This window comes from Vipera berus (assembly GCF_964194415.1).
Source record: "Vipera berus genome assembly, chromosome: 5".
NCBI lineage: Eukaryota > Metazoa > Chordata > Lepidosauria > Squamata > Viperidae > Vipera > Vipera berus.
In genome coordinates this window covers 83560341-83575719 of record NC_138207.1, presented here as the reverse complement: position 1 = coordinate 83575719, position 15379 = coordinate 83560341, and the positions used below count along the sequence as shown (strand labels likewise).

Genomic DNA, 15379 nt, shown 5'->3' with positions numbered 1-15379 from the left:
CCAAGTTTGGCATGCTGGCTGAGGAATTCTGGGAGTTGAAGTCCACAAGTCATAAAAGGACCAGGTTTAAAGACCCACGTTTTAGGATTTCACCTCCAAAGCAAAAGAAAGCAAAAATATGAGCCGTTTAAAGCGTAGCCGTACTCCCTGAAAAGCTTTGAATTTTCTCAGCCATGTTCTTTGTTTTCTTACCATTGGGATGGAGAGAGATTTCTTGAATAATAATTCCATTAACCAACAGTGTCCTAAGCTGAAATGGCCAGGTACTTTTCTCTTTGTGGCCCTATATTTTTACTTCTTTTATTTTCTGATCATGCTTGGAGCTCTTTTCATTTTAATCAGTGCAAGGAGGACTTACCGCTGAACTCAGAAATTGTTCAGACACCAACCAATACATAATACTCTACTACCATTGCTCTATTAAGTAAATACACTACGCCAGTCAATCAGCCAGCTTTTGCTTCCTACCCCCTTCTGTTTCAGATGCCTTTGAAAGTTTTATTATCTACATACTGTTGTCATCCAGAATTTTTCACCAGCTGTAGCTCCAAATTTCTCTTGGAAGAAGTCCAGATCTCAAGTCTGTTTTTCAAAGGGATTTTCAAATCCTGAACAGAAAGTGTTTAAGCTTCTGCCTCTATTATCATTTCAGTCTTGATGTTTGATGTCTTTCCAAATGTATTCCAAAAAGCAATAGACATTGTTTGTGCTGGATTAGATCTACTCTTGAACCTCATGATACATGCCTTCCACTTTGACTTTGGAAGCAGCAGACTCAAGATAAGGCAATCAGCTGGGCTGCCTTCCTAGTTATCTGGAATTTTGTGAATAGGTGAAGGCTATTAGGAAGGTAAACTAGTGAAATTGTTCCCAGCCAGCCCATCTAACTTTTTATGGTCTTTTAAAGGGCTCCCAGGTCAGGACTACAAATCTCATTCATGACTATGGATGCCAGCAAAGAAGCTGAGGTTTATATATGCATCTTTGTTGCTGTCTGATGAGAACAGAGTTTTGCAGCTCTTATCTGGTAATCTGAATGCTTTGTAGCATGGTTTTTAATCTGAGAAGGTAGACCTAATGCAACAAAGCAAAGAATTACAGCTAACTACACTTTTTACTTTCTAAAAAATAAAACCCTATGTAGTTCCTTTAGGCATTATAGGGTTTTTAAAAAATTAGTAGAAGTATTTATATATTGCTTTTTCTTTAAAAAAATATTTAAGTAGATGACGCTAAAGACTGCTGTTTTCATTTATGCAAAATTCTCAATTCTGAATTTAATTTTTAAAAGTCTAAAATAATTAAAGTTGAGGAGGGACAAGAAACTTGATCAGCACCAAAGTGATTCAATGGACCTGTTGATTTGGTATAGTTAAGTGAATTTTGTGAAAAATGTTCACCTAGAATGGAGTCTTTCTCTAGTAGAACAAAGCAATTTAAGCAATACACGAAGACATTTGCGAATCTATGATATTGCCTTTTAAAAGTTCCAGAAAGAGAACCTAAGATAGCCATGTGTTATCTGCTTTGTGAAATCTTTGCACTCTTTTTTTACAAGTGCATAGCTCAACTCAAGACATATCTAAAATACTTCACTTTTTTTGCTGCTATTTAGGTTGTCTATAAGTAGTTTCTCTGTCCCTTAGCCAAGATATTAGTTCTATGCTTGGAAGGTTCCACCCTGAAGCAGATAGCAATTCTATAGTTACATCTGTTAAATGCTTCCAAAGATGGAGAAATGGCTTACAGGTAGTCCTCGACGTATGATCACAATTGAACCCAAAATTTCTGTAGCTAGGCAAGGCAGTTGTTAAGTGAATTTTGCCCCATTTTATGAGCTTTTTTGCCGCAGTTGTTAGGCAAATCAGGTGGCTATTAAGTGAATCTGGCTTCCTCCACTGATTTCGCTTGTCGGAAGCCAACTGGGAAGATTACAAATGGTGATCACATGACCTTGGGATACTACAACTGTCATAAAAACATGCCGATTGCCTAGCACCCAAATTTTAATCACATGACACAAACGGTTTGGAATGGTTCTAAGGGTGAAAACCAGTTTTCAGTGCTGTTGTAACTTCAGATGGTCACTAAACACATGATTGTACATCAAGGACTACATGAGTTTTTTTGAAAGAATGATGCTATTTTCCTGAAAGTATCTTGTACTTCCAGACCTAAAACAGCAAGACAATTTATTGAAAATGTTTTAGCACCAATTTAGACCTCACAAAACCACAGATTAGCACATTGTCCCACGGCCTCACCTTATAGAAACATCTAAACCTATCTGTGGTCACATGTAGAAGTTTCCAAATAGAAGTTTCCCTTCCCTACATTTCCAAGTCTTTCAGCTACAAGGAAGGATAAATGTACTACACTGTTAACGGAAGGAATAGCTTAGATTAACTCCTCATTTTTGCATCCCTACCCTGAGGTCATAAAGAATAACAAAATAAAAATGCAATTGCCTAAGTGGCAAATGTTGGGAAAACTATTGATAGGGAACCAACCTGTTTGCAAGTGAAAAGCCATGAATTATGTGTTGCTGCAGGACTATTGGATTCACAACTTTCTTAGAGGCTGTTTGGGGCTAAGGACGGTCATGATGGAATGCTGGAAAAGATGGACTTTAGCCAGCAAAGCATCTTGATTTACCAAGGTCTTGCTCTGGCTTTTTACAACTTGTGACTTAGATTAAGATTTAGATTTTGCAACCTGGTCCTAATTCTCCTAGAATTTCTGGAGCCCTCACGGTACAGCAATACAGCGTTCAACATTTCTGAATGTTCACATGGGATAATCCTTTCTCCTAGCAGTATAGCTCATCAATCAATATGTCATAGACATATTTTCTAAGAAGAGAAATTTCTCTGGATGCATGTTAGGATTTCTGCCAGGGCTAATCCTCCATGTTTTAAAGAACCATCTATTAGGTAGATAAACTTAAACTTTGGCTGAAATTTGATGCATTTCAGAAATCTTCCAAGCTGAGATTTGGAACATGAAGTTCTCTTGAGTATTATTGTTTATTGTCCAGATAATCTACAGGAATAACTCTTCTTTTCAACTCCAATCAGCTTCACATAAACAATTGCTTAGTGGAGATTTTGGCACTGAAATATTGCTTTGATGCCTTTCAAGAAACACAATTAAATCTCATCACATGCAATGCTGGTGTTGTTAAATATTTGATTTATTTTTTTCTGTTTAATGATAATTGTACGCTGTTATGGTTTTATTTTGTTTTTAGGGATGTCATCTGGCAAGAGTCATTATAAAATTGGCAGTGTACAAATCTCACACATATCATATGGTTAAGAATTCAAATAAGAGGTAATGATTAAGTTTGCATTGCATTCTCAGTAAATTAGCATTGATTAGGGCTACACCATTGGCCCCAGAGATTTTTTTAAAAATACCATCAATTACATCAAATTCATATTCAAAAGTTTCTTAAGACATTTGGAACAGGCAAAAACAATTCTTGGCTCCTGAGCTTTCTTTTCTTCTCCTATTCCTTGATCGTCCACTTTTTATCGTAAGGATAAATTTTATGCAACAAATGGAAATGTAGTTTTTTTATTGCCTTTAGAGGATTTTAGAGATTTAGCTGTTGATGGAAACCTTGTTATGCTGAGTACATTTTGCAAACCAGTGGGTCACACATTTTAACTCGAGTTCAGTTGAGTCAAATTTCGTAATCCTTTTAGACATTAACTTGTTGTCTAAATTGTAACTTGTTCACATTGTTGACATTAAATTAAAACATTAAATCCTGAAAGCCTTTTCAGTATTGTCAGCAGATTACTGCTATGTAAGATCACACATGTAACGATGCACATGGTGTTGTGTAAATTCTCAACTTTTTTCTTCCCCAGCCATTTTTAATGCTATGGAAATACCTTTGGCTATTTTAATTCTAAGCACATTAGTATTTGTCATGTTGTTTTTTTGCTCTCCGTCTCTCTCTCTCTCTCTCTCTCTCTCTCTCTCTCTCTCTCTCTCTCTCTCTCTCTCTCTCTCTCTCTCTCTCTCTCTCTTTCTCTTGTTAGTTACAGTTATAGTTTATCTAAGCATCCTAAAAGAAGGCAAAATAACATGACATCTGCCCTCTGGAGCATCATCCCCCAACCCCCAGAGGTCCGTCTGGTTCCCACCATGATGATGTTACAAAAGGCATTGAAAACATGGCTGTTCTCTCAGACTCTGGGGTAGCCTGGAAGACTTTGTGCTATTGTTTCCCCTGTTTGTGGAATCATATCTTTTGTTCTTTTATCTTACTGTTCCTGCATTTTATACTGCAAAGGACCCAGAGTTGTTGGGGGTCAGATATTCCTTAAATCTATGCCAATAAATAAATAAATACATAAATAAATAAAATGCTGGACAATGTCTGAATTTTTGCTTCACTTCAGAAGACCTGCTATGCTAAATGACCATGTTCTATTGTGACTGATGCTTTGGTAGGGTTCCACTGCCATTTTAATATGATTTGAATAAAAGAAACCATGGGCGAGGAGGTGAAGCGTTCCCCAATATTGTTCTCCACCCCTTTCTGATAGCAGAATTTGTGGCATTAGATTATGGAAGGACCTTGATAAGTCCCTTTAAAAAAGACTCTTCTTTCTTTGGTCAAGAAAGGACCCAACCCACAGAATATTGATGGTGGGTGAGAGAAACACAGGAACAAAAGTTGGACCTTTCTAGATGATCTGTTTGAAGTACCATGGACACCGTCCTAACATGGGATAAGATACAGAGTTCAGTTCAAAAACCCAGAAGAATTTGCTTACCCTGTGTGGATATTCACCGCATTGACCCTGCAGAAACAGAGGGATTAAAAAAGAAAATATTTTAAATCATGTAACCAAAATAGAGTCAAAGAGACAGGACCACAGCAGGTGCATCGTTGTGAAGAGTTCTTTCATCTTGGTGGGGATAATGATGGTTGACCCACCCTGGACACTGGCCTCGTATCAGAAAGTTCTTGTACTTTTCAGAATATCATGAGTCAAAACTATTGACCAATTTTGTTTATTACAGTTAATTCAGGATCAAATATACCCATGGATCTAGGATTGCCCGTGTAATGTATTCCTTTTCCTGCAATTATAATATTATCTTACTTGGAGCAAGGACATTTTCAGAGCTACAAAATTCATCAATGAAACTACCTGCCAATTCACTGGAAGCCATTCACTCCACTGAAAATGTACACTTTTCATATGTCATCTCTTGTAGCTGCCTGCTTTAACTGTACACTTTTTAGTGTTAGATTTCATTTTTATAATAATTGTTCTTACCTATGCATATGGATTAAAAGGGCAGGTTATGGTATATTCTTATTAAGCAATAACCAGGGATAGTGGAACTATTGATTCAGGCATACAGGAAGAACCAGATTTCAGGTTTTAGTTTTGAAAATATCTGTATTCAAGTACGATCTCAACTTTTACACTCTATGTTAATTTTACCTTTTCTCCTTTTTGTCCTGGGATCCCCTATTGAGAGAGAGAGAGAGAGGGAGAGAGAAGGGGGGGAAAGAGAGAGAGGATGTTTAATATTTTTTAGTGATAGCCAATAACCAAAACTGTGATTATAAAACTTAGTATTAGCAGAAGTACTTATTAGTTGACCTTGAACCTTGGTAAGACCAAGGTCACATTGAGTGAGCGGGGAAATGAACTTTAGCACAAAAATTGTAGCACAAGTTATACAAACTACTGGCATTACAGAGAGGAGGGATGAATTGCATCCACTTTTGAGATTATTAATACTTAGGTAAAGGTAAAGGTTCCCCCGCACATACGTGCTAGTCGTTTCCGACTCTAAGGGCCGGTGCTCATCTCCGTTTCAAAGCCGAAGAGCCAGCGCTTGTCCGAGGACATCTCTGTGGTCATGTGGCCGGCATGACTAGACTCCAAAGGCACACGGAACGCTGTTACCTTCCCACCGGAGTGGTCCCTATTTTTCTACTTGCATTTTGACATGCTTTCGAACTGCTAGGTTGGCAGAAGCTGGGACGAGTAACAGGCGCTCACTCTGCTACGCGGCACTCGGGATTCGACCCACCAAACTGCCAACCTTCTGATCGACAAGCTCAGTGTCCTAACCCACTGAGCCACCGCGTCCCCTTATTAATACTTACATTTTTTAAAATCCAAGCGTACTTAGAATCTTTCAGATAGTCTATATTAAATGGGATTTCACAAAGTGTTTGCAAGGTGGGTACATTTGGAATTTTGAAATTTTGTAGGTTCACAATAGAGCTACTAAAGTAGATTTGGCTAGGCTTAAAACCATGTTTATCCAAGGTAATTTTACCCATTTTTCTGGTGTAGATGAGCCTACTTCTGCATAAAGCTTCAGGCTAAAGTTATCCATTATTTCTACTTTATGAAATGTCTATAGGATCTTTATGGGCTAAGATTCATGGTTAAAGAAAATCTGCCATTGACTCCTGTCTAGAGCTGCAAAATAATTTGGAGGACCACCATACATGTTCATTATGAAGATCCATCCCTATATTTGGATTAAAAGGGGGGGGGGAAACCACTATTGGTTCTCCAGATACTTTAAAAAACTGGCCTCTGTCCAGAACAAAAATAAAGGGAAAACCTACCACATTTGCAAAATAGCGGAAGCTAAATGACAATTATTTTGAGCCATGGAAGAGATCAATTGGAAGTCTATCTACTTTGGGCCAAATCAAGGAGAACCTGGCCATGGCAAGCTTGCACCATTTAATAGTTTGTAGGGCAGGATTATTTCATTAATTTGGATGAGAAGAGGGGGAAAAATCCTGTGTATGGTTCTAGCAAAATCAGAAATTTACCCACACTGAAATGAGATATGTGTCTAGAATAGGTCAAGATACACATAGGTAGCAGCAGAATTAGCAAGATAGAGATAATGTTTGGAACAGGGAACACGTATGCAAAAAGCATGTTTGCTTTCAAACAAGCTGTATTGTCCATAGAAGAGGTTAAAAAACTCAAAATGGCATGCATGTAAAAAACAGGGCAGGGCTTCAATCACATCTTGATTATTCTACACCCATTCACCCACTGACTCTGCAAGCAAGATAGGCATATTCTGGACTATTACTATTTGTAGTTTCTAGTGACTGACATAAATAATTTTGCCGACAGTTTATTTTCAAAATCCTTTAGGATTTCTGAGTTATATTTCTAATTTTAAAAAAAAAACTGGATCAAGAAAGTGGTCCAAACAATTGCTTAATGCTCCATCCTGTTTATTTCCCAGCTTTTCTCTCACCTTACTCCCATACATGCATACACCGGTACTATTCTTCTTGAGATATATGTGAAAAACACACTTTTATAGTTATCTATGTTTATAGTTATCTGTAAAGCACATGGTAATTCAATAAGGCGATTTTCACATAATTCCCACAGTGGAAAAAATGACCAGTTAACAACATGCACAGTATTGTTTATATTTTTTTAGACTCCAATGATTTAAAAATCCATTTGAATAAGTGTTATGATTTCCCATATTAACATCTGTTCCTAAGCCCAGTCATAAAATCAACCATCTGGGAAATTCGGACTGAATTCACACTACACTGTTCTTATAATATAGTGCTTGAGATGTTGTTTACAGTACGAGTATTAAACGCTGAATCCAAGGCAAAAACGTGTCATTTCATTATTTCATATGGTGCCTTGATTACAGTTCCTTATGATCTCATAGCACCTTCTAGCATTTCTTAGCCATCATGGGGTGGAGTATAAAATTTGCCTTCATCGTGGTTATTTCAGCCCAGTAATGGCCAGAGATTGCTTGAAAATGCTTTAATTCAAAATTGGGTATACTGCCTATATCACAACAAAATTTTCCAAAATGTTTTGAAGAGAAGAGTCAACTCATCAGACCATCAGTTCATTCTGAATGTTATAATCGCCATTCAAATACCAATCCACAATCCTTACTTATATGTGTAATTCAAGAGATCAATGAAATTCTTGAGGTCTATAGTGTACTGCATTGAGGTCATTACCAAACTTAGTCTGTTTCCATTGGATCTATACAATCTCAGTTGAGAAAGTGGCTATATCAAGAAACAGCACAGGTGAACAGTGTTTGTTATGATTGGGAAATGAAACCATGAACAATAAAATAAAGTCAAATAAAGAAGCACAAACACTGTGAGCTAATTTAGATATGTATTTCCCTTTTTCCATGGTTGCAACATAAAAGGATAATATAAATAAGCCATTCAAAATCAGATACAACAGTGTTAAATTTTGTGCTCCTTCACAACCAATACTACACTTTCACATAGATATACACCATTAGATGACAATAAAGGGGAGAGAGAAGAGGCCTTAGAACAATCTTTGGTATTGCTTTAAATTACAGATGTGAGATTATGCTTTTGAAGGTGGTCGTAGACTGTTTTTGTTAGGCACACCTTGTTTATAATGAATATAATCTACACCACCACTAGATGGGAGCCATGAGTTGGTGTTTTGGTGTCTGCGCTACCATCTCATGGTCATTTGTAATACTGCAACCACATTATCGTAACATATTTATGTTTCAAACAACCCTGGCTAAGAGAAAGCTAATTCAGCAGAGAAGAGTTTGGGAAATCATTTAACATTCCCCAAAATTTTGAAATGAATTTCCAGAAATCTGTTGGATCCATTTGTGAAGTATAGTTTTCTGTTTTAATTCCACAACAACAGTTCTGCCCATTCAAAAACGTCATACTTTCCCATTATTCCACAGAAGCAAACCTCTTTCTGCACATATAGCATTGCTCTTAAAAAGTATATGATTGTTTTAAACAAATCTAACAGTATACCAACAGCTGTTTAATAAAGACCAAGATAGAGTTTACAAATTTCTCAGCACAAATAACTATTCTGTCTTTCTAATCCGCCAAAGAAAGGGAAAGCTAATCCTGGGCTGGAAATCTGAATTTCAGCTCTAAACAATCCCCACCAGAGTTAGGCATGCTGGGGACTGTATTTTAATTCCATCTGGAGAGCTTCAAGCTTTCTACATTCCCTATAAAGATGGATCCTCAAAAACCTGCCATTTATCCTTTTCCATGAACATGAAACTTAATAAGTAGAATGCAGCATGCAGAATTGATTAAACATCTTATTACCATTTCCCCTTTCTGTCCAGGTTGCCCCTGAAACAAAATAAAAAAAAGAAGCAGGTTTCAGTATAAACCTTTTGAACATAAAGATCAGACATTATTTCAGATTTGTCCTGTTTATTCACCAGCTGGAGGAGAGGAGGGGAGGGAGGAGAGGAGAGAAGAGAAGAGAAGAGAAGAGAAGAGAAGAGAAGAGAAGAGAAGAGAAGAGAAGAGAAGAGAAGAGAAGAGAAGAAAATTTAAGTATTGCTGCAAAAGGTTAATTTCCAGCCCAGAGAAAATCTCATGGTATTCTGCTCACTGTTGCCCCTTTGTCTATTAACCCATCTGAGTTTATTCTCCTGATCATTTTTGAAACAAGCATTTAAAACAACTTCTGGACAGAAACGTGAGGGGGAAGATTATGGGAAAGGGAGGACTCAAAGACTAAAGGATAAGAACGATAGAAAATGACTTCACTTACTGGTTTGCCATCCAAACCAATTGGACCCTAAAAACAAGAGAGAGAAAAGGGGTTTGAGGGGTGGGCAGAGAGATTGAGAGAGAGAGAGAGAGATCAATTGATTTAAATAGCAAGGATTTCTTTTGATAGCATGTTTTTGTCTTGTCAGTACAGCCCACCGCCTTGATCGTGCAATGTTAGGACCAGAGATATAACTATATCAAAAAGTGGAAAAAAAGTAAGTCAATATTTAAAATATGCATGAGTGTACTATTTTGACAGTGCAGTTGGTACATATAGCGAGGATTGTAGGAAAGGTACCGAGGGACAAGGTGAGTCATTACCTCATGATATAGAGAGGCCACAAAGTATAGGCAGCCCTCGACTTGCTAAGTCAGACGTTTCTTAGGAGGGTCTTGCCCCACTTTACAAACTTTCTTGCCACCGTTGTTAAGCGAATCACTGCAGTTGCTAAGTTAGTAACACAGTTGTAAGTGAATCTGGCTTCCCCATTGACCTTGCTTGTTAGAAGGTCTCAAAAGGTGATCACATGACACCGGCACATGGCAACCGTCATAAATATGAATCAATTTTTTTTATTGAAAAGTTCTACAGTACATTTTTAAAATTCCCCCCCTTCCCCCCAACCCTCCCCTCCCCTCCCCGACTTTCCAGAGCTGAATACAGGGTATAAACTTACAAACTTAAGCTAAAATATGCTAACAACAAAAATAAAACATTAAATTCTATCGCACTTTAACTCAATATGAATCAAATTTTATTCACATGACCATAGGATGCTGCAACAGTTGTGTGAAAAATGGTCAAAAGTAACTTTTTTCAGTGCCAATGTAACTCTGAATGGTCACTAAACAAACTTTTGTAAGTCAAGGACTACCTGTATGTTATTGCACTACGTGTCAGTAAAGAAGTACATAAAGGAAGACTAGTTTAGGATTGTTATAAGTTATGGCCAATTATCTCCTGGAACGCAGTAAAAAATGGCAAGGATGTTAAGAAATGGTTCTTATTTATATTATTCCTACATTTCTTTCCCTGCCATTTTTTTCATTCTGTTCAGTTTGCCAATAAAATGGTGTTAGATGGTAGGCAGGTGCATTCTAAAATATATATTTTTTCCTATTTAAGAGTTTTAGTTCTGAGATGTCATTCCACCGAACATTTATCCATAACACTGACTGAAATGGAAGTTAAGCCAAATGATTTATGCATTTTTGCAGCTGGTTTGAGGTTATAGAATTTATTTTATTGAATTATTGTGGAAGGAAATTCCAAGAGTAATGTCGCTAGTTACCTTTACTGTAAAAAATGGATATGGGGATGCAAATCACCGCAAATCTGTTTCAAATGTTGGATCTGGTTAAATGAACTTCTTTGAAAGATTGAACTAAAGCAATCTATAACAAATTCTATTTTATGCATCAAGCTGCTATAGTTTGATGTATGATTTGATTCAAAGAGATGGTGCAATTTATTGCTTTTGAATCAAACAGTCAGAGCTTAGAACACATCAAAATATTACATTAAAACAAACAATGTATTTTACATGGTATATTTTCAACTTGACCATTTTCCAATCTGTGCAATAAATAATTGTTCAGCAATTTATACTAAGGATCTTTACTTACTGGAAACCCAGGAAAACCTCTTGTTCCAGGTTGTCCCTGAATGAAACAAAACAGAACAAGAAATTTGAAGAAATAAATCCGTCTGCAGCATTTTTCTTGCTATTTCACTTCTATTGAGCTTAAATTCCCTCTGCTCTGTCATTTACCAGATGAAAATGGCTGCACTTGTTTCAGATTAACTCCTAAATATTGAAAATAAATTGTACAAATCAAAACTATTTCAAAGGTGACAGAATTCACGAAATAAAACAGGAAAATCCTATACCTTCTTTTCTCATCGAGTGAATTTTTCCGCCATTCCGATTTTTTATATATATTTGGTCATGGTCATTAAACAATTTTCTGTTTTTATTGGTGATTATATCCTTGCCTTTGTGTCTTTTTCCAAGTCATGGGCATACCTATGTATATATAGTGTTTCCAATGTGGCTAATTTCCTTTTCCTGAAATTGTTTCCATGCTCTTTTGGCAATATGGAAATCCTTCTTTTCATCCATGTGGTTCAGTTTCAAGCATAATTTCAAGCCAAATAAATGATGGATCTTCCAGAAATTGAGCATGGCATATGTGATTGTAGACACTCCCTGGAGCCAAACTAAGTGGGTAAAACATGTATTTCCCAATCAGTATGGAAGCAACTAATTGGACAAAGCAAAACAAGCTGCTGTCTGTCACATTGAATGCCACTTGCTGATTCTATCACATCATCACAAAATCTTAAATACAGCATCCTGAAGTAGGCCACCTAAGGACTTCTAGTTGAGGTTTTAGATTTCAACTGCCTTTTGCCTTAGAAAACACAGCCAATGGCAAGGAATTTGGAGAGGTGTGATCCAAAACTTAGATTGTCTCCCCCGCATGTATGAATGTTGAATGAAATTTGTTGGTGCAGATGTTCACCAGCAGCCTACAGTATCTGTTAATTCTAAAATGTAGATGTCTCTGGGTATGATCAAAGGGCCTAAGCTAGGGGATAGGCAGAACCTGGCCAAAGCTAATTCAGACACACAGGACTTACCAAGTTCTGGGCGAAATCAATGGGTGAAGCCAAAGAAGCCAACAAACAATTAGGAAACCCTTTTCTAATTAGAGGTATTTTCAAGACTATCTAGTGTGGACTTGGAAAAAACCCCCACAGTTTTAATAAAACAATAGAACATATGTAGCCCAGTCCTGTATGAAATGGTCATCAGAGAGTAGGGATGCTGGGAGCAGGAAGTAGAAGGAACTCACATTCCAGAGTGCACACCAGCTAATTGGAATGGCACCATTTGTATGCAAGAATGAAACGAGGCAGGTGGATCAGACTGCCCTGTTCTAGAATAGAATAGAGCTGGAAGGGACCTTTGAGGTCTTCTAGTCCGGCCCCCTGCTCAAGCAGGAGAACCTATACCATCTCAGACAAGTGACTGTCTAGCCTCTTCTTAAAAATCTCCAGAGATGGAGCGCCCATGATTTCTGGAGGCAAGTTGTTCCACTGGTTAATTGTCCTCACTGTCAGGAAGTTTCTCCTTAATTCCAGGTTGCTTCTCTCTTTGATCAATTTCCAACCATTGTTTCTTGTCCTGCCCTCTGGTGCTTTGGTGAATAATGTGACCCCCTCTTCTTTGTGGCAGCCCCTCAGATACTAGAATATTGCTATCATGTCTCCCCTATTTCTTCTTTTCTTTAGGCTAGCCAAATCCAAGTCCTGCAACCGTTCTTCGTATGTTTTAGTCTCCAGGCCTTTGATCATCTTAGTTGTTCTTCTCTGAATTTTTTCCAAACTCTCAACATTTTTTTTATGGTATGGTGACCAAAACTGGCTGCAGTATTCCAGGTGTGGTCTTACTGGGGTTTCATAAAGCAGTACTAATACTTCACATGATCTTGATTCTATGCCTCTATTTATACAACCCAGGATTGTATTAGCTTTTTTGGTTGCTGCTGCACATTGTTGGCTCATAGTCAAGTGATCATCCACTAGAACTCCAAGGTCCCTCTCACAGTTACTGTTTTTGAGCCAGGTCTTGTCCAATATGTACTTGTACCTTTGATTTTTCCTGCCTAAATGTAAAACTTTACTTTTCACCACACTGAAACTCATTTTGTTGGATAAGGCCCATTGTTCAAGTTTGTCAAGATCTTTGTGGATCCTGAGCTTGTCTTCTGGGGTGTTGGCTACTCCTGCCAGGTTGGTGTCATCTGCAAATGAGTTCTCCTTCTATTCCCTCATCTAAGTCATTTATGAAAATATTGAAAAGTACTGGACCTATGTTGGAATCTTGTGGTATCCGCTGCTTACTTTTCTCCATGTGGATGTAGAGCCATTGAGGACTACATGTTGAGTTTGGTTTGCCAGGCAGCTACAGATCCATCTGGTGGTGATGTTGTCTATTCCACCTTTTTCTAGCTTACCAAGGAGTAGGTTGTGGTCTATTTTATCAAATGCCTTACTGAAATCTAAGTATACTATGTCCACAGCATTTTGCTGATCTACTAGTTTAGTCACTTTATCGAAGAATGAAATAAGATTGGTTTGGCAGGGTCTATTTTTGACAAACCCAAGTTGGCTACTAGTTATACATTTGTTTGCTTCTAGTTGTTCGCAGATCTGTTTTTTGATTATCTTTTCTAGGATCTTCCCAAGTATTGATGTTAAACTGATTGGTCTGTAGTTTCCTGGGTCTGTTCCCCCCCCCTTTCTTGAAGATGGGAACCACATCAGCCCTTTTCCAATCCTCAGGTACTTCCTCGAAGCTCCAGGATTTATGAAAGATGTGGTGCAATGTTTATGAGATAACATCTGCCAGCTCCTTCAGAACTCTGGGATGTAATCTGTCAGGTCCCGGTGATTTATACTCTTATACTCTCTTATCATTTTCTTGCTTATTTTAATTTTTGTTTCTCGTTTGTCTTTTGCAGTGGTTTGTTTGGTATGTTGGGCTATAGTTTCTTTTTGTGTGAAGACTGATGCAAAGTATGGGTTAAGCAGCTCTGCTTTCTCCCTGTTGCCTGTTATTTCCTTGCCATCTTCTCTAACAGCAGAGGGTGAATAGATAGGTGGGATTACTTCTCAGGTGGAAAAGAAAATGAAGGTGGAGGTTACCTTCTGTGCAGGCTGGGGAAGACTGAGGACAATGTCATCTCTTCCTGCCCTCCCAAAAGGATAGCACATGACCCTCAAGGGGGAGGAAGCAGGAAGTATACATCAGCTCCAAGTTTCAGTGTTTTATAAGGGTTATGGGATGGAGAAGGGAGCCAATCGTCAGTTGAAGGAGGGAAGGAAAATGCATAGGGAGAAGGAAAAAACTTCTTTAAGCCACAGCTGGCTCATACCAAATTGGGGAGGGGCTTTCTCATTCATAGTCACAAAGCTTTAATTTACCAGGATGATGCCTGCCTGGCAACCTCTAAGCACGCTACTTAGCATTCCAGCACCTCTATATCCTTTTTCTGGGCAAGAAGAACCCCTTCCCATTGTAAATGCGCCTGGACCCTTGTCCTATTTTTATGTAGGGTTGTCTAAAGAATATCTTCTATCTGGTTCAAAGACTTATCTGAGTTAGGTTCATATTCTGTTGACCGAAAAGACATGGATATGCAGTTTTCTTGACAGCAGTATGGAAGAGATTGATACTGATTTCTCCCAGGAGGTTTTTTTTTTTTAACTTTTATTGGAATAAATGTAAAGCGCTACAAGAGATGTCCATCGCAATTAGCACCACAGTTAGATGCCATAGGGTGCACACAAAGTTAGCAAGTCAGAGTCGTCTCCTTCCTGGGTGAAATAAATCAAATAGAATTGTATCATTTTCTAAATTTGCATCTGTATGTGTATATTTCACTATGCAAAGCTGTGTCCTTTACCTTCTTGTCACTGACACATAAACAGCCATCTTTAATGTAAGCCATGAAGAACCAATGTGAAGGAAATGAAAAAAAAAGCAGACCTATGCAGTATTGTGTCTAATGTTCAATTCTCCTTCCAATGTTCTTCTTGTTTTACACAAATGAAGGAAAATGAAGAGGCCCAGGCAGAAGGGCTTGTTCTGAACTCCAGCCAATTAGTTTGAACTTTCTGAATCAATTACATGTGTGTCACAACTTCAAGCTTGCTCATTCAGTGCTTGTGGCGTAGTTTGCAGTGCCTGGGGTCACTTTAGAGGAATA

The 15379-nt window shown here is 37.9% G+C and overlaps 1 protein-coding gene across 1 annotated transcript in view; it reads right to left on the bottom strand.

The window, feature by feature from the left end:
• COL13A1 (collagen type XIII alpha 1 chain) overlaps positions 1-15379 on the bottom strand; it is a gene marked incomplete at its 3' end in the record, with an annotated part of 191256 nt that overhangs the window by 75010 nt on the left and 100867 nt on the right. The window contains exons 8-12 of the mRNA XM_081329311.1: positions 11228-11263; positions 9600-9626; positions 9143-9169; positions 5475-5501; positions 4794-4820 (exon numbers count right to left, since the gene is read on the bottom strand). Of these exons, the coding sequence (XP_081185437.1) occupies positions 4794-4820; positions 5475-5501; positions 9143-9169; positions 9600-9626; positions 11228-11263 (144 nt within the window). The remainder of the gene's footprint in view (positions 1-4793; positions 4821-5474; positions 5502-9142; positions 9170-9599; positions 9627-11227; positions 11264-15379) is intronic.